Source organism: Nicotiana tomentosiformis, chromosome 12 (genome assembly GCF_000390325.3).
Source record: "Nicotiana tomentosiformis chromosome 12, ASM39032v3, whole genome shotgun sequence".
NCBI classification, from domain to species: Eukaryota; Viridiplantae; Streptophyta; class Magnoliopsida; order Solanales; family Solanaceae; genus Nicotiana; species Nicotiana tomentosiformis.
Window position 1 is genome coordinate 36484312 of NC_090823.1, and position 20974 is coordinate 36505285.

General features: G+C 38.8%; 3 protein-coding genes across 3 annotated transcripts; all 3 read right to left on the reverse strand.

The window, feature by feature from the left end:
• Positions 1-603: 603 nt before the first annotated feature.
• On the reverse strand, positions 604-1785 carry LOC104095382 (uncharacterized). Its single transcript, XM_070190354.1, has one exon. The coding sequence runs from the start codon at positions 1783-1785 to the stop codon at positions 604-606; it is 1182 nt and encodes a 393-aa protein (XP_070046455.1).
• A 546-nt stretch (positions 1786-2331) lies between these two features.
• Positions 2332-2955, reverse strand: LOC104095383 (uncharacterized). Its single transcript, XM_009601505.1, has one exon. The coding sequence runs from the start codon at positions 2953-2955 to the stop codon at positions 2332-2334; it is 624 nt and encodes a 207-aa protein (XP_009599800.1).
• Positions 2956-20015: 17060 nt separating this feature from the next.
• LOC104095384 (uncharacterized) lies at positions 20016-20498 on the reverse strand. The gene has a single exon (XM_009601506.2). It carries the CDS (start codon positions 20496-20498, stop codon positions 20016-20018), a length of 483 nt encoding a protein of 160 aa, XP_009599801.2.
• Positions 20499-20974: the final 476 nt, after the last annotated feature.

Here is a 20974-nt window from a genome sequence, read left to right on the forward strand (position 1 = left end):
TTGGAACTCTCAGTTCCCAGTACCTCCAGCTCAGAGTGATGCAATTCAGGGAGCACCTCTTTCATTTTAGTTTTTTTTTTGTTTAGTTGCATTGAGGACAATGCAACACTTTAGGCTGGGGGTGGCTCATTTATATATGATGGATGTATGTGGAGAATGCCCATTTTTTTTGTGAACTTGTGTAGATTGGTTGACATTTGTAGTTTATTAGTGATATTTTGTAGTTTAATTCTAGCATGTTAGCATTAGCATTTTCTATTTTTCGGTAATTAAACTTTTATATACCAGGGAAAGTTTTTACAATCAATACAAAAAACCCTTACATATATTCCTATGCTTCCTATACATCCTCCCCTGCACTTCCTATTGTTACCTTTCTGTTACTTCTAGCTATTACATTGGTTAGTAATCCAGTTTACTTAGAGCTTTTCCTACTTCCTTGTTGCTTCGATAGTGCACTTCTTGTACTATTAGTTTGCCAATTATCTCCAAGTTCCTCACTTTATCTTGAAATAGTCTAGCATTCCTTTCTTACCAAACAAAATAGACACACCCTGCTAATACCATCTTGAACAGCTTTGTTTTTGCATTCCTGCTTCTTGTCTAGTTTTCTACCCATTTCAGTTCCTCTGACCAACCATATATGTTCCTGCTAATACCTTGCCATTTGAGCATCCTCTTCCATAGTTCAGCTGCATATTGACACTCAAAGAATAGATGTTGTATAGACTCATTTGCCTGTGTGCATACAAGACATCTTTGATCAGTTTCAATGCCCCACTTTAATAATCTATCCTTTGTGTATAGTCTGCCATTTGCCACCAGAGTTAGCATGAATATCCACCTAGGACACCCTGCATTGTTGCATACCAATTTCCTCCAGCTCACTTTGCTAAAGTCTCCTCGCAGTTTATGATCTATGTGCTTGATAGAGAAATCATGCATCTGCCTTAGATCTTCATAGTTATATCCTGCTGCCTCAAAATTTTCTTTAGCTTTCACTATTTTCCTCATAATCCATGATGCTTGGTTCAGTTGCACCTCCCAAATATGTTTATTCTTTATGTAGTAGCAGTGCACCCATTGTATCCATAGCTTGTTCTTTTCTTTGCATATATTACAGAATTGTTTGCTTATAGCTGCTTTGTTCCATAAACCAATGTCCATTACATTAAAACCTCCTGCTGATCTGGGTTGGCAAACTTTCTCCCAAGCTAGTAGAGCTTTCTTTGAAATATTGTTGTCCCTTGTCCATAAGAAACTTCTGCAAATTGCCTCAATCAACTTGGTAATCTTCTTTGGCAGCATGAATATCTGAGACCAATAGGTTTGAATGGAGAACAATACACTTTTGATGAGTTGAAGCCTCCCTACATATGATAATAACTTGGCTGTCCAGGATGTAATTCTGCCCACTAGTTTGTCTATTAGAGATTGACATTGAACTAGTGAGACCCTATTAGAAATTAAGGGTACTCCCATGTATCTTACTGGAAACTCCCCTTTTTGAATTCCCAAGAACTCCAGTATGTCTTCTTGCATATCATGTGATACACCACCAAAGAATATGGAACTTTTCTTCTTATTGATCTCCAGTCCTGAAGCTTTTGAAAACTCCAGAAAGCAGTTGTATAGTAGTTTAATTGAGCCAATGTCACCCATACAAAACAATAAAAGGTCATCCGCAAATCCAAGTTGGATGATTTGCATATTTGCACACTTAGGATGATGGTTGAAATCTGGGATGTGATGCAATGCCTTCAGTCTTCTTGTAAAGTACTTCATTTCTAGCACAAAAAGAAAGGGGGGGTAGTGGATCCCCCTGCCTAAGTCCTTTCATGGCTTCAAAAGGCTGAGTTGGTGAGTCATTCAACATGATAGTATATGTAACACTCTGCACACAAGTCATTATCCATTGCACAAACTGGTCTGGGAAAGCCATTGCATTCAAAACCTACTCAAGAAATGGCCATTCAAGTGAGTCATATGCCTTCTGCATATCCAAATTTATCATGCATCGAGGTGATACTCCTTTCCTTCCATACCTTTTAACTAATTCATGGCTTAGAATGATGTTGTCAACAATTACTCTTCCAAGGACAAAAGCAGACTGGGTCTTATCTATTAGTTCATCCATAACTACTTGTAACCTACTAGTCAAGACTTTTGAGATAATTTTATATAGTGTGGTGCAACATGAAATAGGTCTATACTCCTTGATATTGGCAGGGTTTCTGACTTTAGGAATTAGAGTTATTGAGGTACAATTAATTGGCTTAAACATCTGTGATGTCTCAAAGAAATTCAGCACAACTTGTGTTACCTCCTCTCCTATGATATGCCATGACTTCTTGAAGAAACTACATTAAACCCATCATATCCTGGAGCCTTCAGATCATTTATGTCTTGTAGAGCTTTCCATATCTCTAGTCTGGTGACAGATTGAATCAGTTTAACTTGTTGAGCTCTTTTGAGCACTGCCCCTCTTTGCATTACATTTGGATCAATTGCTGGAATTGCAAGAGAATTTGAGCCTAGCAATTGTTTATAATAACCAAGTATTTCTTCCTCTATGTCCTCCTCCATATGTAGCTGCACCCCAAGGTCATTTGTAAGAGCATGAATATCATTCAAACTGTTCCTGTTCTTCATATGAGCAAAGAAATATGCAGAGTTAGTGTCAGCCAACTTCAGCCACTGTACTCTTGACCTTTGTCTGTATATACTTTCCTCTATCAGCATCCATTTCTCTAATTTGCTCTTTAGTTCCTTTTCTTCCTCAATTAATTCTGCATTCAGCAATTTGCTGCTCATTTTATCTTGCACTTCCTGTAGCTCCCTTCTGATTACTTTGATTCTGTCCTCAACACCTTTGTAGTGTTGAATGTTAAGCTCTTTAATTACTTTCTTAACTCTTTTTAGTTTATTCCATACTCCCTTTCTGTAGCTTCCCATCTTTCCCAGTTGTGCTCCATGCTTGAACTACTTCTTGAATAAATTGAGGATGCTCAGCAATGCAATTGAAAAATCTGAATAGGCTATCTTTCTTCCTCTGCATTTGTGAAATCATCAGCTTAAGTGGGGAATGGTCAGAGAAAGATGGTTCTAGGATTTGTATTCTCAGGCTAGGCATTGTCATCATCCAGACAATGTTCACCAATCCTCTATCTATTCTGTTGTATGTATGGTTATTTGTCCATGTGTAGTCCCTTCCCACAACAGGTAATTCATTCATTCATTCATTCATGTGTCACTCATGAACTTCCTAAAGTCCTTTGTTTCCATATCTTGTATTATAGTACCATGCTGCCTATCATGTCTATTTAATACTGCATTAAAATCTCCCATTGCTAGCCATGGTCCTTGCTGCAAGCTATTTATCTGCCTCAACTTCTGCCACATACTCAACCTATCTTTTATAGTATGTAAACCATATATTGCTGTAAATCCAAATGCTAGTAGTCTTGAGTGAGTTCTGACCTGTCCATGTATGATTTGGTCATCTATATCAGTTGGTTCAAAATCAAATATTCTTGGATCCTATAGTACCCATATTCTGCTCTTATTGCTGTTGCTGAAATTTGATATCCACTGCCATCCAGGAGCAATTTTACTGATTATACTACTAGCTTTCTATTCCTTTATTCTGTGTTCTACTAAGGCTACCACTGCCTTTTTTATTTTGCTTTATGAACTCCTTTATCTCCTTTTGCTTGTATACTTTATTTAAACCTCTAACATTCCATGTGACCACATTCATACTGGTATGAATTGGGTATCCTGATACATCTCCTGTGCCCCATAGCTCCTTGGCTGCATACTGCTTGTTCCTGGTTCATTTGTTGCTTGTTCACTCCCTAAGGATTGAAAACCATTATTGCCAGCTAATGTCTGTTCTTCAACTTGCTTTTCTTTAGCCATTCTCGCTACTGATTTTTCACTGATTGTTGTCTATCCTGCTTCTTCAGGTTGTTTTGCATCTGCAATAACCTGCATTGGTCTATTCTCTGATGGTTTTATTATTTCAATCCTCTTTGTTATCTCATTCTCCTAATTATTGTCTTTAGGTCCATCTTTCTCAGTCCTCTGCCAGACTTGTTTTCCTTTATTTTCTCTCCCTCTATATGCCTGCTTTTGTGGTTGTTGTATTCCATTTTCATTGCAATTGTGCCCTATCTTTAGGCATTTGTTGCAATAGGTTGGCTCCCAATCATAACTTATCTCTTGTTCAATTGTATTGCCCATTGGGTCCTGCATCTTCACTCTTCTAGGAAGGGGCTTGGTGATGTCCATCTCAATTAACATTCTCGCATAAGAAATTCTAACTGTGCCAGTTGTACAATCATCAGCATACACTGGATTTCCCAATGCACTCCCTATCTTGCTTAGTGCCTTCATACAACAGCAATTGAGTGGAAGATTTGGGAACCTCACCCACAAAGGAATGGTTCTCAAGACTTCATCGTGTAGATTAAAGTCTGGTGTCTAAGCTTTCATCACAATGGGGCGGTTATTGATAGTTTGAGGCCCAATATATAACACTTGGTTCCTTTCTTCCAAATTAACAAATCTGAGTACAAAATAATCTTCATTATGATAATAGATCTGAGGTTTGGTAGAGAATTTACCCACTGAATTAATGAATCGTTCCATTGCTCCTATGGTAGGTGAATCTCCAATTACATACAACACTATTGCTGAGCTCCATTTTGCTTTTTCCTACTCAACATCCTCAAGATCTAGCTTCACAATTTTCTCCCCATATTGAATCATCGGTGCTATATATTGAAGATTCATGCCTCTCATTGCCAATTTTTTCCCTGCTACCACATTTTCCCATGATTGATTCCCATTTACCTTCTCAATTTGATCAGTACCTTTGAGAATTTCTACAGTATCAGCTTTGCATGGCATTGTTTCATTGCTATTTAGCATCTTCAATTGCATCTATGTCTTGCCGCTCCTAGATCCACAACCTAGTCCACTAGTAGCTACAGGTGTAGCTATCACTGCTTTCATCTTGTCATTTTTGATTGCTGGATCTGATTCTAGCTTGCTTTGCTCACTTAGCATGCTCCTTGAAGTAGTGTTTCCTGTTGGTTCTTCAATTCTCACCCTTTTGGGTGAGACAAACAGCTCCATTACCGCCTTTCTTGCATCTGTTGATTTCGGATCAGTAGTCAGAATTTTCATAAGATTCCGTTTAGGTCGTCCTCTTCCTCCCATGGCTTCCAGTTGCGTACGTTAGCAAGGCCACATTAACGTGCGCTGAGAGAAAACAAGAGAGTAAGTCTTCCCATTAGCATTTTCTTATTAGTTTTTATTTTCATAGTAGCATTAATGAAACTCCTTGGTTTTTCTTTATACCGCGGTTCTTTTCTAAGGAATTAATTTGTATCAAACCATGTGACTTTTCCGTATGATGGATGGCGTGATAAATTTCTTAAGGGATTAGTCTTATCTAGTATTTTTTTAAATTTTTAGGTAATATTTTTTTTCTTCCTTTAGTTTAGTAGCTAGTAGTGAATAAATTGGTTATTGGGTGTGATCTTTTGTCCATAAATTAACATGTGGCTTGTTTGGTACCAACATGATTTAAACTTGGGCATATGAAGTTTTGATCTTTATAATGAAAAATGATTGAAGTGATAATCCTTGTTGTGACTTTTAGGTTCTATTTTTGGCTCTTTGATTCATTAAATAGTCTTTTAGGCTATATATGATTTTCTTTGAGTTCATTGGTATTAATTGAATTTTGGATTTATATGTCACTCAAGTTTGCATGTGCCATGTGTGGTGAGATTTGTTGTGAATTCTTTTTTATTATTTGTAGTCTAGAACTTTCCCAGAATGTGCTTCAAGGAGAAATCCTAGACTAACTTGGTTTTAAAAATGATGTCAGGCCTTCCTTGGACCGTTACTGTGCCTTAAATTTTCTACCCTTGCATAGTTTCCCTAGTCAACCCATTTTGAGCCTTTAAACTTTTTCTTTGGCAACCATGTTATAAGCTTTAACACTTCGTTCTTTATTGATCTATCTTTTGGCATCCTACCTCCCTAAGTACTTTGAGAGTGTAAACATTGGCTAAAAGCCTAAGTATGGGGGTGAAGGTTGGAAAAGTTGTGATGTGAAAGTTGCTTAAAAGGTGAAAGGTAAAATAATATATATATATATAGTGGAACCTATATATATATAGTGGAACCTTCCTTGACTTTGAAAAAAAAATGATGAGTAAGAAAGAAGAAAAAAGTTGGGATTCTCTCTTAAGTGTGTGGGCACATGAAATTTTGAGTTGTGAACTTAATCCTATCTCCAATTGGAAGGAATGAACAAAAGAAAATTGTTTGTGATAATGAGGTAAATTTCAAAGCTTTAGTATCATGACTTGGTTGCTACTTTGATTAATGTGGTGTTTGAGCACTTGACTTGAAATGAAATTTGTGAGAAGTTGGTGATTCATATGCGTTGGATTAATTATTGGTACCAACCAAAGTTACTAGATTGTGTTTAATTTGAACCTTTTTGACTTGAAATGATCTTTGGTATGCCATTGAGCTTAATTGATGATTTTATGGAAGGATGTTCTTAGTTTTTGAATTGCTTGAGGACAAGCAATAGTTTAAGTTTGGGGGTTTGATAAGTTGGTATTTTACCAACTTATCTCGTCGTTAATCTTAGTTTTTGCTATGTTTGATTGAGTAAATCACGTGTTTAATGCCGTTTACATCCATTTTACAGATATTATGTGATTTAGAAGTGATTATGAAGAAACCAAGTCAAAATGTGTTAAATTGAGAAAAAATGACTGCTACCAGATATTGCTCTTCGCGATCGCGGACCAAATGTTGAGAACGCGAAGAAGAAGTTTGTCAGCTGCTGTTAGGTGCACTACGCGAACGCAGGGTTTGGTTTGCGATCGTGATGCTTTGCAGCATTACTCTTCACGATCGCAGATGTTCTTTCGCGAACGCGGTTCACAAATCTGGGCAGAAAACTGGACAGTTTTGGAATTTCACATTTTTTTACCCAAAACCATTTGATACACGACCTAGCTCATTTGTAAAATATTTTTGGCTTATTTTTCAGTCTCTTGACTAGAGAGGACAAGTTTTGGAGCTAGGCTTCTTGCACACACACTTGGGTCTTGAAGATTTGAAGCTTTTTGTTGAGAATTTCTTACCCATTTATGTTTATTTCTTTATTTTCTTGCTTTGTATTATATATTTAAGTGTGTAGTATTTTTTCCAACACTTAAATCTTGTTTATGGGAATATTCATATTTAAAGTGTAGATTAAATATCTTGTTGTGCTTATGTATTGAATGATTTTTATTTATTATGAAGTGAGTTATTGTTTCTTTAATTATTCTTGTTCTTTAATGTTTTCAAAGGGATTAGCTAACCCTAGGACTCGCCCATTAACTTCGAATAAATTTTGGGAAAGATAATTTGGGGTTGAAAAAGATTAATTAACAAGAACTTGAGGTTTTAACCCTCACTTTATAGATTCTACCTAGGGATAGGATTGAACTACTTATAGCCATATTCGGGTGTGCTTAATCTCTTAATTGATTTAGAAATAATTCAATTTGGAAGTCTTGTTAGTCTTCGGAAGAAGCTAATATAGAATTATTATCCGAGGCTAATTAACATAAACTCGCTCATATTTGTAAAATCGTGAAATACCTTGGATCGTTACTTGAGTGTAATTCCCAATGCATCCATGCTTGTAGCCATTGATCATTTTACTTGCTTTATAGGTTAGTTTTTATTTTCACATTTAGACATAAATATTTTCTAAAAATATTTCTAAGTGTTTGGCTTAGCATAACAAGTGATAATACTCTTACACGCCTAATCGCCTACATTTTGTTCTCTGTGAGATTCGACCCCGACTCATAGTTGGGTAAATTATATTGCATGCGATCGCGTCCATTTACTTTTTAGTAGTGGATTTGGACATCATCACCTGCGGCCCAAAGTGCAGAGATGTGATTGCACCAAACACAACAATGGTTCAGCAATAGACCAAGGTCCAAAATGATCCGACTTCGATCCGATTCACATTCGGGCCCCCTAGGACCCCGTCCGAATATACCAACAAGTTTTATAACACATAACGGACCTACTCGAGGCCAAAAATCACATCAAACAACATCGATTCAACGAATCGCAAACCAATTCAAGACTATTGAAACTATGAACATCCGACTTCCAAAACTAACACCGAATCATACCAAAACAACTCCAATTGACCTCAAATTTTGCACACAAGTCATAAATGACATAAAGGACCTATTCTGACTTTCGGAATCAGAATCTGACCCCGACATCAATAAAGTCAACTCTCGGTCAAACGTCTCTACCTAACAAACTTTCAACTTTCTAACTTTTGCCAATTCAAGCCGAAACGACCTACGGATCTCCTAATCAACATCTAGACATGCTCCTAAGTCCAAAGTCATCATACACTATTGGAACCGTCAAAACTCCATTCTAGAGTTGTCTACACAAAAATCAAACTACAGTCAACTCTTTCAACTTAAGCCTCCAACTCAGGGACTATGTGTCTCATTTCACTCCGAAACTCACTCTAACCAAAACCAAACACCCCGGTAAGTCACATAGCCACAATACAATATAGAGGAGGCAATAAATAGAGAACGAGGCTAAAATACTCAAAATGACCAACTGGGTCGTTACGTAATGAAAGCATAAATTTAACAAGTAAAGGCAAGTAGAAATTAGAGCACATAACGAATAATAACAAGGAATAAAAGAAAGCTTGGTGTAAATGGAAATATAGAATTAAGTAGCCCGTCCCGCATGCTAAACACCTAACGATGCATATACACTCGTCACCTTTCATATAAGCCGTTCCCACACATAAATCTCGTAGCAAATAGACCAATCATGTGTTAATTCCCTCAAGTCAAGGTTAACCATGACTCTTACCTCTTCCCAGAAACAATTCAACAATCAACCACGACTTTTCCTTTAGAACAAGCCTCCAAACCAACCGAATATAGCGAATTATCGTTCAACCAACTCAATACAAGCTTTAAAAACTACTGACTAATGAAAAAGGTTCAACCTTTATCTTATCTAAAATGCAAAGGTCAATAAAAGTCAACCCCGGGCCCACATGGTCGAAATCCAAGATTTAGACCAAATCTTGATTATCTATTCACCCCCCGAGACCGTTTATGTGATTTGTTTTGAAATCCGACTTTAATTCGAGGTCTAAATCTCAATTTTACAAAATTCTTAAATTCTACCCAAACCCCTAAATTTTACCTTGAAATTCATAGATTTAATGGAGAAATTCATGGAAAAGTGATTGAAATTAATTGAAAACGAGTTAATGTTGCTTACCAAAGAATTTGGGAAGAAAATCCTCTTCAAAAATCGCTTCAAGAGAGTTTAGAGTTGTAAAATGGTGTAAAATGAGAAGTCCTGAAATTTTCCACTTTTACCTAGCTGTAGATGTTGAAATTGTGAACTCTTGATCGCAATTGCGATGTCTGCAAATATGAACCACTTATCGCAAATGCATCAGTGTCACAGTCCCCAGACGTCGCAAATGTGACAGAAAATTCACAATTGCAGCAACCCCTCTATCGCAAATGCGGTCCTAGTTTCACATTAGCGAAGCTGACTAATTCAACACTCTGTCACAAAAGTGACACTTAGGTTGCAAAAGTGAAACCCAACCATCCACAAATGCGACCATTTCTTCTCATTTTTGAGTGATTCCTACCCATCCCATATTTCGCACTTGCGATCCTGACATCGCAAATGCGTGGCTGGCAATTGCGATCAGATCTTCGCAAATGCGGGACCTGCAACATTACACTTGCAACTGCTATGCTTTACTAGTTTTAATATAAACCAAAACTTATCCGAAATATCTTCCGAGTCCCTGGGCTCCAATCCAAATATTCACACAAATGTAACAACATTATATAAACTCTTGCGCTCACTTAAATCATCAACAACATCAAATATCAAGAATCAATCATCAAAACTCAAGAATTTCAAGTTTAAAACCAAATTTCTCAATCTTTCACATAATGCGCCGAAACTTTTGGGTCCCTTGGGACCCCAACCAAATATGCGTGCAAGTCCAAAAATATCATACGAACCTACCGGATCGTAAAAATATCGATCCGAGGTCATTTACCAAAAATATTGATAGTGGTAAACTCTAGCCTCATTTTAAGTCAATAATCACATTCTCTTTAAAATTACACATAATAGATTTCTGAAGCACGACACGGACTACACACGCTAGTCATAACTCATCAAATAAAGCTACGTGTGGTCTCGAAACATATAAAAATAAGTTAGTACTCAAAATGACCTATTGGGTCGTCACATTCTCCGCCTCTAAAATAAACGTTCGTCCTCGAATGGACATAGAAATAAACTTGGACTGGTAAACAGGTGTGGGTATATACTCCTCATATTGGACTCGGAATCACACGTAACCTCTTCAATCGGTTTACCTCTCCAATGCACTTTCACAGAAGGAAAACTCTTAGATCTCAACTTTCAAACCCGCCGGTCTAAAATAGCCACCAGCTCTTCCTCGTAGGTCAAATTCTCATAAAGTTGCACCGTGCTGAAGTCTAAAACATGTGACCTATCCTCATGGTACTTTTGAATCATGAAAACCTGAAATACCGGATGTACCCCTGCTAGATTAGGAGGATATGCAATTCTATAAACAACCTTCCCAACTATCTCCAAAATATAAAATGGGCCAATAAACCTTGAGATCAATTTTTCCTTCTTCCCAAACCGCATCACGCCCTTTATAGGCGGCACTCGGGGAAGAACCTTCTTACCCTCCATATAAGCCACGTCTCAAACCTTCCAGTACGCATAACGTTTTTCCTGGACTGAGCTGTACAAAGTCACTCCTGAATTACCTTAGCCTTCTCCAAAGCATCATGAACCAAATCAGTGCCCAACAATCTAGCCTTACCGGGCTCAAACCAACCCAACAGCGAATGACTTCGACTCTTATACCGGGCTTCGTACGTAGCCATCTAAATGCTTTACTGATAGATGTTGTTGTATGCGAACTCTGCTAGAGGTAAAAACTGGTCCTGATGACCCATGAAATCCATAGAGCATGCCCGCAATATGTCCTCCAAAATCTAAATAGTGTGCTCGAACTGTTCGTCCATCTAAGGATGAAACGCGATACTCAGCTCGACCCGCGTGCCCAACTCACGCTGCACTGCTCTCCAAAAATACAATGTGAACTGCGTGCCACAACAAGAAATAATAGAAATGGGCACGCCATGCAGGTGGACAATCTCCCGTATGTAAATCTGAGCCAAACGCTCTAAAGAATAGGATGTCATCACCAGAATGAAGTGTGGACTTAATCAACCGATTGATACGCTCAAATTATACCTATATAATTGGTTTAATGCTGTCGGTGTTACATATAATAACCCAACTAGGTTAGGGTCGAATCCCACAGGGAATAGGAGTGAAAAAGTTACTAAAATAGTGCGAAACTTGACTTAAGCCGTACATCTACTCCGTTAATTTAAACCAAGTTTTGTAGTTGTGAATTATCAAGAAAAACTATTTTGTTGATATGATTTGATTTAATTGATTTAGAAACCAAGGTTGGGTCTCCATAAATGGAATGTAATGCTAACTGTGTTTATATTATATATTTTTAATGGAAGATCCATTGATATGCAAATGATTCCTAAATTACTACCCAATATTTTCCAATAATTAGATAATATTTCCTCTTTATGATTTTCCCAAATATAAAATAAGAAACAATTAAGAACAACCAATTTATGCCAAGTAGAACCCACTTATCCCTAAGAGATTCTATTAAACAAGGTTTAAAGCCTTTGAGTTCATGCTAGTCAATTCTACCAAACTCTAACCCACTTTCCCAAGCAACGATAGAGTGAATTGGCACTAGTCAATGTTTTCAACCATCAACTACAAATGAAGTATGAGAAATGAATAGAAATCGACCAACCATTATATAAATATTCAATGATGAACACCCATTAACATTACACCCACATAGGATTCACAACCTTAGTATTTAAAATTAACTACTCATACTAGAATGCAAAAATAATGTAATAAATAAAGTTATAAAGCTTACAATTATAGATAAAGTCTTGGATTTTCTCTCACAAGCTTCCAAAATAATGCTGCATTCAATGCTCTAAGTGTAGCGTCTTTCTATTAGACAAGATACAACACAAAACCCTAATCATTCAATTTATAATGATCCAAAAGTCGTGGTAAAAAACGGACAAAAATAACCCTGCAGATAGAGTCAGCGACCGCAGAATGGGCCGCAGATATTTAGTTCTACAGCAGAATTGATCGAACAATGTTCCAGTTTTTCCTTCGCATTTCGGTTACGCGGTCCGCATATCACTTTTGTGGCCGCATAACACATCGCATAATCATCTTCATTGGAATTCTTTTAACATTATGCGATCACTATGTGGTCCGCACAAACGTTATGCGACTGCATAATGGATCGCAGAAATAACTATCAGCAACTGGATCTTTCTGCTTCATTTTGCGATGAGTCTGCGGTCCGCACATCACTTTTGCGGCCGCAGGCCAGCCGTATTTATGCCTTTCATAGGGTTTTGACATCTTCTTTTATGATCTTGGTTCTTCAAGTCTGGTCTCCTGCAAAATACTAAAACTACATAAGAAATGACTTATAATTCTATAAAAGATGAGCTAAAGTCTATGTAATAAGTGTCAAAAGTGCCGCATTTGTACGACACATCAACTCCCCCAACTTAGACTCTTGCTTGCCCTCAAGCAACAAACAAGAAATAATATAATATCAACTGACCAAATGCTAATCTACTTCCGACTGATCATAAAGCAGCAATGACTATGGATGGTTCTGACTGTTAGCTAAAAAGCATATAACCCTATATTCACTCTTTTTTAAGGAAAAAGATTATGTAACAATTCGAATAATAAGTTTGTGAGCTTCGAGCCTCTAGAACCACCTTAAAGTACCTCTCTAATTTTCTCAAAACTCCATACATATATATACATATATTTTCTTTTGTTTTTTTTGTTTTTTTTGTTTTTTGTGTTTTTTATCGGAGCTTGAGTATCTTCATCTAATACAATTTTGAGGTATTTACTTCTAAACACAATGGATATCTTCACCATTTTTCAATTGATACCAACACCCCCAGCTTAGGTTTTTAGTCTCATTCTCAACATTTAAGGAGGTACGGGTTCAAACGAGGGAATTATTTCATAAAAAGGGTAAAGGTTTGTAATGTAGTAGCTAAATAAAAGGTTAAAGGCTCAACAAGGAATAACTAGGATAATATATGCACCAGGGAGGTCAATTTGGTCAAGAACTAGTTAGCAATCACAAAGAGAACCTAAGATCATTTTGGCACCCAATCATCAACCTGAGATTTGCATTGAGGAACCAACCGGGCAAGTTCTAGACATTACAAGTTGAGCACATGTATTATTTACACAAATTCTCACCATTCAGGACGCATGAATTGCTCAAATCGGCATAATTTCAGCCCTCAAGTGAATGCAAAGCAATTCAATTCTTCATCAAATGATATTTGAGATTATAAGTAAACACAAAGTCAAAGTGCGAGCCTCGATTTCACAAGAATGACTAACTGTTTATTCACAAAATTTGAAGGGTGCAATTTATTCCACAAAAACTTATCATATGTTTGAATCTAGAACAAAAGCACCAAACAAGTCAAAACGTTTTATCCTACAAATATGGTTCTACTATTACACCCTTAGAAAAGAACCCTGCAAAGAAAAACCAAGGGGAATTCATTACTATATACAAATCTACACTAGTGGGACTAAGAGTTTATATACAAGTTGCAAAAGTCTATCGAATACCCCACCCCAACTTAAGAACATGCAGTGTCCCCAATGCATTGAAAATAAAATAAGAACAAAGTTGAGGAGCTTCCTGGGGCGCACTAGACTCTTGGAATGTCTGAGGCGGCCATGGAGCCTGGAGCTAAAACTGTGCAGGTAGTGGGTGGATCATCTGACTAGGCTACGATGTCTGAGACCAAAGTAGGAAGCTTCGCCTATTGCGGAGCCGGGTCCTGGACCTATGAGCTGCTGGCCTCACCCGATGAGAGCTGTGTGGTCGTGGTAGTAGCTATATCTGCAAGTGAATGTGCGATAACTATCTGCACATCAGCTTCCTCTTCCCCCAGTTCCTCTGTAACAACAACAACCCGTTTGCCTCTGTTATCCCTCTGATCATCACCCTCTTCAAATATCCACTCCTCATAAGTTTCTTCACGAGACTCTCCAGATTCCTCGTCTGAATAATCATCATTTTGTGCAATGGAACCCGGAGTTTATGAGATATCAGTACCATGCGCTTCCTCAACTGATGGGATGTGTGTGAAATCCAGATCAATACTTGGTAAATGAGAGGTGCCGATACCCTGCTCTCCTTCCACTAGAAGAAGGGTGGTAAAATCAAAATCCAGTGTCTGCATCTTATGCAGCTCCGTCTTGAGCTCAGATATATCTTTTTTAAGCTGAGGCATGTCCCTAACTCCTCTTCACTCAACCTTCTTGAGATGTGCTTCAAAGTGCTTGAGTCGATCCTCATATGATAGATGTTGCTTTTGAAGATTACTTACTGAGGTTGGGAGTGGGGCCAGTGCTTGCCGGATGAGCGTTGGAAGTTTTTTCGTCAATTTATCTACTTTGGAATTTGCATGTTGTGCCAGTAGATCAAGCTGGGAGAGTGCAGGCAGTGATGCAGTTGGTGTTGAAATGTCCAGTCTGGGAGTGGATGTGGAGGTGGCAGGTGCTGAATAAGTGTCTGGCACTGATAAGGCAGCAAGTGTTGCTGAGACGGAAGAGGCCGGAGAGAGAGTGAGTGATTGCTCTGGTGGATTTTCAACCACTGTATCCGCAACATCATTGAGCCGAGTGATGTCAATGTCCTGAACATCGTTTTCTATGCGGTCATGTTTGGGGAACGGAGGAACCGCTGTGTCTTGACATAGAGCATGGATTAATCATGGAAAAAGGAATAAGGTTTCTTTCTAGTTTGCCCTGATCCCAATCTCAGGAAATATAATCTCTCCCACATTAATCTCGATACCCGACATGATGCAAGCGATAAGGATCTCCTTGTCGATACTGATGTCTGTCTCATTTGTCGTAGGCAATATACAAGAACATACAAAACTTAGCCAATATCAACCCTCTTGGGTGAAATCCCTCTTGCGAATTTTCTGGCACGGTGCAATCCATAGCCGAGTTTTTTTGGCTATGACAGAGGCTACCCAAGCATGCTCAGATTCCTTATTTGCAATTTTTGCCTCATAGTCTGCCATGCCTGGCTCTCACTCTTCGAAATATACATCATTGATGGATGGGGAATCACAAAGTATTTCAACTCCCCGGACTAAGACAGATTTCAAGTATCGACAGTTTCTCTTTTGTTCTGAATTTCTGGATGCAACATACGTAGCATAAAATTCCCTAACAAGCTTCACTTGTACTCTCCCGGAACTTTAGTGAAGAACTCCCATCCCCTATTTTTGATGTTTTCTAGCAGATGGGATAGTATTCTTCAAGATAGTTCAAACTCAGTTGCTTTTCTTCGAGGATCTTTCTCTTTGCCAGACCATATCTGTATAGAGTCCAAGAGCCGGGAATCCTAAACCTGAGATCCTCACCACTATTTCTGCGTGCTTCGGCCTCGAGGTCAACTGGTGGTAAAAGGTCAAGCTGTGCCTCCTCCTCTTCAGACTGGAGGTAGGCTCGGATGAATTTCTGGATATGCCAGGACGTTTGCATTGGGATTGCTGTAATTTTGGGCTTATAGCTGCAACCCCTCTCTTTCCTCATGTGGTGGCTGTTCGCGATGCTAAGGATTTCTTTGGTGTCATTCCTTCCAATTAATCAAATAATTAGTATAAGGTAGGGCATGTGTAACATCTGGCATAGAAATGAGAGACACAAAATGTTCTGCGAGCCGGTATATGATCGCATATCAACTCTACGAACTGCGAACCATAACTGCAGAACAAGATTGATATGTAGCAAAAAACTAATGTGGGCCGCAGAAGTGGTCGTAGAACAAGTGTGCGATCGCATAAGTGATTGCAGAACAAGTGTGCGACCGCCGATCGGTCGTATTTTTTTATCTTGAACTTAAATTGATTATGCCAAATTCTCCGACCACTATGCGGACCACAAACAAGCTCTATGGCCGCACACTTCATCTTCTCCATGAACTTTCCCTCACATGCAATATTATATGTAAATCTACGCAGTTAAATAACAACTCGTGATAAACCAATATACTCTCAATCCTGAGGTCGATTTCATACTTAGCCTAACACAATTTACCAACCCCCACCCTCAAATCAGTAACCCTAGCATTAAACCCCAAAATTTAAATTTACCCACAGTCAATACGTTCCCCCAAAGTTGATTCCTAGTACAGAAGATAAAAAAAATTTGGGGAAATAGAGACATGTATCATAGATGAGGTGGGAGAGTGAGGTGAGTGAAAGCATACAATTGGTGTGTTGCGATGGGTTAATACCTGGGTTGGGTGCATCACATGTCCGACCCGTTCTGCGGTCATAGAGTGGTTATGTGGGTCGCAAAAATTGAACGTCCTCAGCATTTTTAAGACCCAATTTGACAGATATTCTGCCTACATCGGTGATCATTATACGGTCTGCAAACCTCTTATGCGGTCGCATAAGTTTCCGCAGAACAACAGTTGAAGCTCAGCTTGTTTTCCTTCATTTTCCCTATGCCTTTGCATCCTATCTCTTTGTATTTAGGGTAGCTTGCATTCTAATACACACGTCAAGCTGTCCAACACTCACAAATAAACCTACCAAAATTAAAATCTAAAAAAAATATATTTTGATGTTACCAACCTTTGGGTTGCCTCCCAAAAAGCGCTTGATTTAACGTGTTGCCTTGATTTTGGATAATCATGGGTGGGGATTGGCACAAGACTATCCTTGAGTGCGAATTGTTCTACCAGTTGCCTTTCTCCATTGGTTCCGAGGTAATGCTTGACCCTTTGGCCATTTACTTTGAAAGTTCGAGTCCCATCCTCGGATTCTAATTCAATAGCACCATAGGGAGACACACTCACAACTTTGAACGGGCCAGACCATTTGGATTTGAGTTTTCCTGGAAAGAACTTTAATCTTGAGTTGAAGAGTAAGACCAAGTCACCAGATTTGAATTCCCGATTCAAAATCTTCTTGTTATGAACAAACTTCATTCTTTCTTTATACATGGCTGCATTCTCATAGGCATGAAAATGGAACTCTTCCATCTCGTTGAGTTGTGTCACTCTTAGATTAGCAGCTTCAGCCCAGTCAAGATTTAACTTTTTCAATGCCTACATGACTTTGTGTTCAAGTTCCACTAGCAACTGACAAGCCTTACCAAAAACCAATCAGTAAGGTGAGGTGTTAATGGGTGTCTTAAATGTTGTTTGATAGGCCCACAATGCATCATCCAGCTTCTTTGACCAGTTAGTTCTGTTTGCATTAACAGTTTTTTTAGAATATTATTGATCTCTCGGTTGGAGACTTCAACTTGACCGCTTGACTGTGGATGATAAGGGGTAGCCACCTTGTGCTTAACTCTATATTTTTCGAGCAATCCGGCAAAAGCTTTGTTGCAAAAATGAGAACCACCATCACTGAGGATGGCCCTTGGGGTTCCAAACCGAGTAAATATGTTCTTCTTCAAGAAGGCGGCTACACTTCTTGCCTCATTGTTTGGCAAGGAAATTGCCTCAACCCATTTGGAGACATAATCTACTGCCACCAAGATATATGTCATGCCGTAAGAACTTACGAAGGGCCCCATGAAATCTATCCCCCATATATCAAAGATCCCGACCTCCATCACAAAGTTCATAGGCATCTCATGCCTTCTATAAATTGATCCTTTTCTTTGACATTGATCACATGCCCTGACCATTTTGTTTGCATCTTGGTAGATAGATGGCCAATAATAGCCACATTCCAGCACTTTTTTCGCAGAACGATTTCCACCATGGAGACCTCCTACTGTGGAGTCATGACATGCTTTGAGAATTTGAATTATCTCATCTTCTAGAACACAACGCCAAATAATGTTCTCGGCACAAATCTAGAACAAAAGGGCTCCTCCCAATAGTATTGCCTACATTCCCGCAATAATTATTTCTTTTGATAAGTTTCCAATTTGTCGGTGATAAGGTCACTAAGAAGAAGTTAGTGATGTCGGCATACCATAGAGTGGAGGTGCTAGATATTGCCAATAAGTGTTCATCTGGGAAGGCATAATTAATTTCAAGATCTTCTTTTGGTCTTCGTGCCTCTTCAAGCCTAGATAAGTGATCTGCAACCTGATTCTCTATTCCTTTCCGATCTTTGACCTCAAAGTCAAACTCTTATAATAAATTTACCCACCTAATCAATCTTGGTTTATCATCCTTCTTCTCCATAAGGTAGCAGAGTGCAGCATGATCAGTGTAGAATATCACTTTGGATCCCAACAAGTAGGCCCAGAATCTTTTTAAAGCATAGACAATAGCAAGCGGTTCTTGCTCAGTTATAGTGTAATTCAGTTGTGCACCATTGAGTGTCTTGCTTGCGTAGTAGACATGATGAAGAATCTTGTTATGTCGTTGAACAAGCACCGCTCCAATAGCCACACCACTGGCGTCACACATAAGTTCAAATGGAAGAGACCAATCGGGTGTGACAATAATAGGTGACGTGGTGAGCCTTGCTTTCAATTCCTCAAAAGCATTGAGGCACTTCTCATTGAACTCAAACTTAGCATCATTTTCAAGGAGCTTGCACATGGGACTAGCAATTTTTTAGAAGTCTTTGATAAATCGCCTGTAAAAACTGGCATTCCCCAAAAAGCTCCGAACACCTTTTCCCGAAGTGGGAGGAGGAAGCTTGGAAATGATCTCGATCTTTGCCCGATCAACCTCTATGCCTCACTTGGAAATATTGTGGCCAATAATAATACCCTCGTCTACCATGAAGTGACATTTTCCCCAATTGAGTACAAGGGTTATTTCCTTACATATTTTGAGCACTTGCCTAAGGTTGGAAAGGCAATGCTCAAAAGAATCACCAACTACAGAGAATTCATCCATGAATACCTCTAAGAAGTCCTCCACCATGTTCGAGAAGATTGACATCATGCATCATTAAAAAGTAGCCGGGGCATTGCATAGCCCAAATAGCATCCGACTAAAGGCAAATGTCCCATACGGACATGTTAATTTGGTTGTAGCTGGAATAACCATCCAAGAAGAAATAAAATGACCTTACCGCTAACCGATCAATCATTTGATCATTAAAAGGCATAAGAAAATGGTCTTTGCAAGTAGCACTATTGAGCTTCCGGTAGTCCATACAAACTCTCCCCCTAGTCACCGTCCTCATTGGGATAAGTTTATTTTTGTCATTTTGAATCATGGTCACGCCTCCTTTCTTTAGCACACATTGCACCGGGCTCACCCAAGGACTATCGGAAATGGGGTAGACATCCCTGGTATCCAATCATTTTATGATTTACTTTTTCACCACCTCTTGCATGGAAGGATTTAACCTTCTTTGATGTTCCACGCTAGGTTTTCTCTCTTGCTCCAATTGTATCTTGTGCTCACAAATTCCGGCGGGAATCCCTCGGATATCAGCTATAGTCTAACCAATGGTCTGTCTGTGCTCCCTCAAGGTATTCAATAAGTGTTCAACCTGTACATCATTCAACAAAGAAGAAACAATTACAGGTAGAGTTTCATTCGAGCCAAGAAATTTATACCTTAAGTGCGACAGAAGTGGCTTGATCTCAAGTTGTGACGGCTCGATAATTGAAGGCTTATCAGGAGGAGTGACTCTATTCTATAAGTCAAGAGAAATATTCTTTGGTTCATAAGTGTAGGACCCAAGCCCTTCCATTACATTCACCTATTTCATATATCCTTCCATGTCCTCACCGTCAAAATTCACCAAAATCGCCGCCAATGCCTCACCAAGGTTGTCCTCTTCCATTTTCACCTCGACTGCATCCTCTACCTCATCAACAACATCAATGACTGAGATACTTTCATATGAATGTGGCCATATCATACCCTTACTCGCTTGAAAGGTAACTTCTTCTTCATTAGCTCGGAACTTGATCTCATTTCGTTTCGAGTCCATGAGTGCCCTCCCGGTAGCAAGGAATGGTCTCCCCAAGATGATAGGGATCTCTTTACCAACAACACAATAGAGAATAACAAATTCGGTAGGGAGGAGAAACTTCCCCACTTTCACAAGCACATCATCAACTATTCCCACCAGTCGCTTTATTGAACGGTCGGTCATTTGCAACCTCATACTTGTAGGCCTAGGCATACCTAATCCCGCTTGCTTGTAAATAGAAAGGGGAATTAAATTTATTCTAGCCATATCATCAAAAAGGGCTCATGCAAAATTGCGCAATCCAATAGTGCATGTAATGGTGAAGGCTCTCGGGTCCTATTTCTTTTGGACGACAGTTGTTGCAATGATGGAACTAACTCGGTGAGTCACATTCACCACTTCATTCTTGGTAGTTTTCTTTTTAGTGATCAAGTCCTTCAAGTACTTAGCAAAACCCATCTCTTGAAATGCTTCCACAAATGGAATGTTCAGCAATAATTGCTTTAGGATGTCATAGAACTTCTCGAGTTTTCTACTATCATAATTTCTATCAAGTCTTCGAGGGAAAGGAGGAGGAGGTCTAAGAATTGGTGCTAGAGCTTTTGGTGCCTCTATTACCTTTTGCTTTACCTCTTCCTGGTTCACTTCTTGAGTTCTCACCTTCTTCGGGAATCTTTCAACTTCAACTACAATTGGCACCTCAACTTGTTCCCCGACTTATTGTTCAGAATCTTCCACTTCGA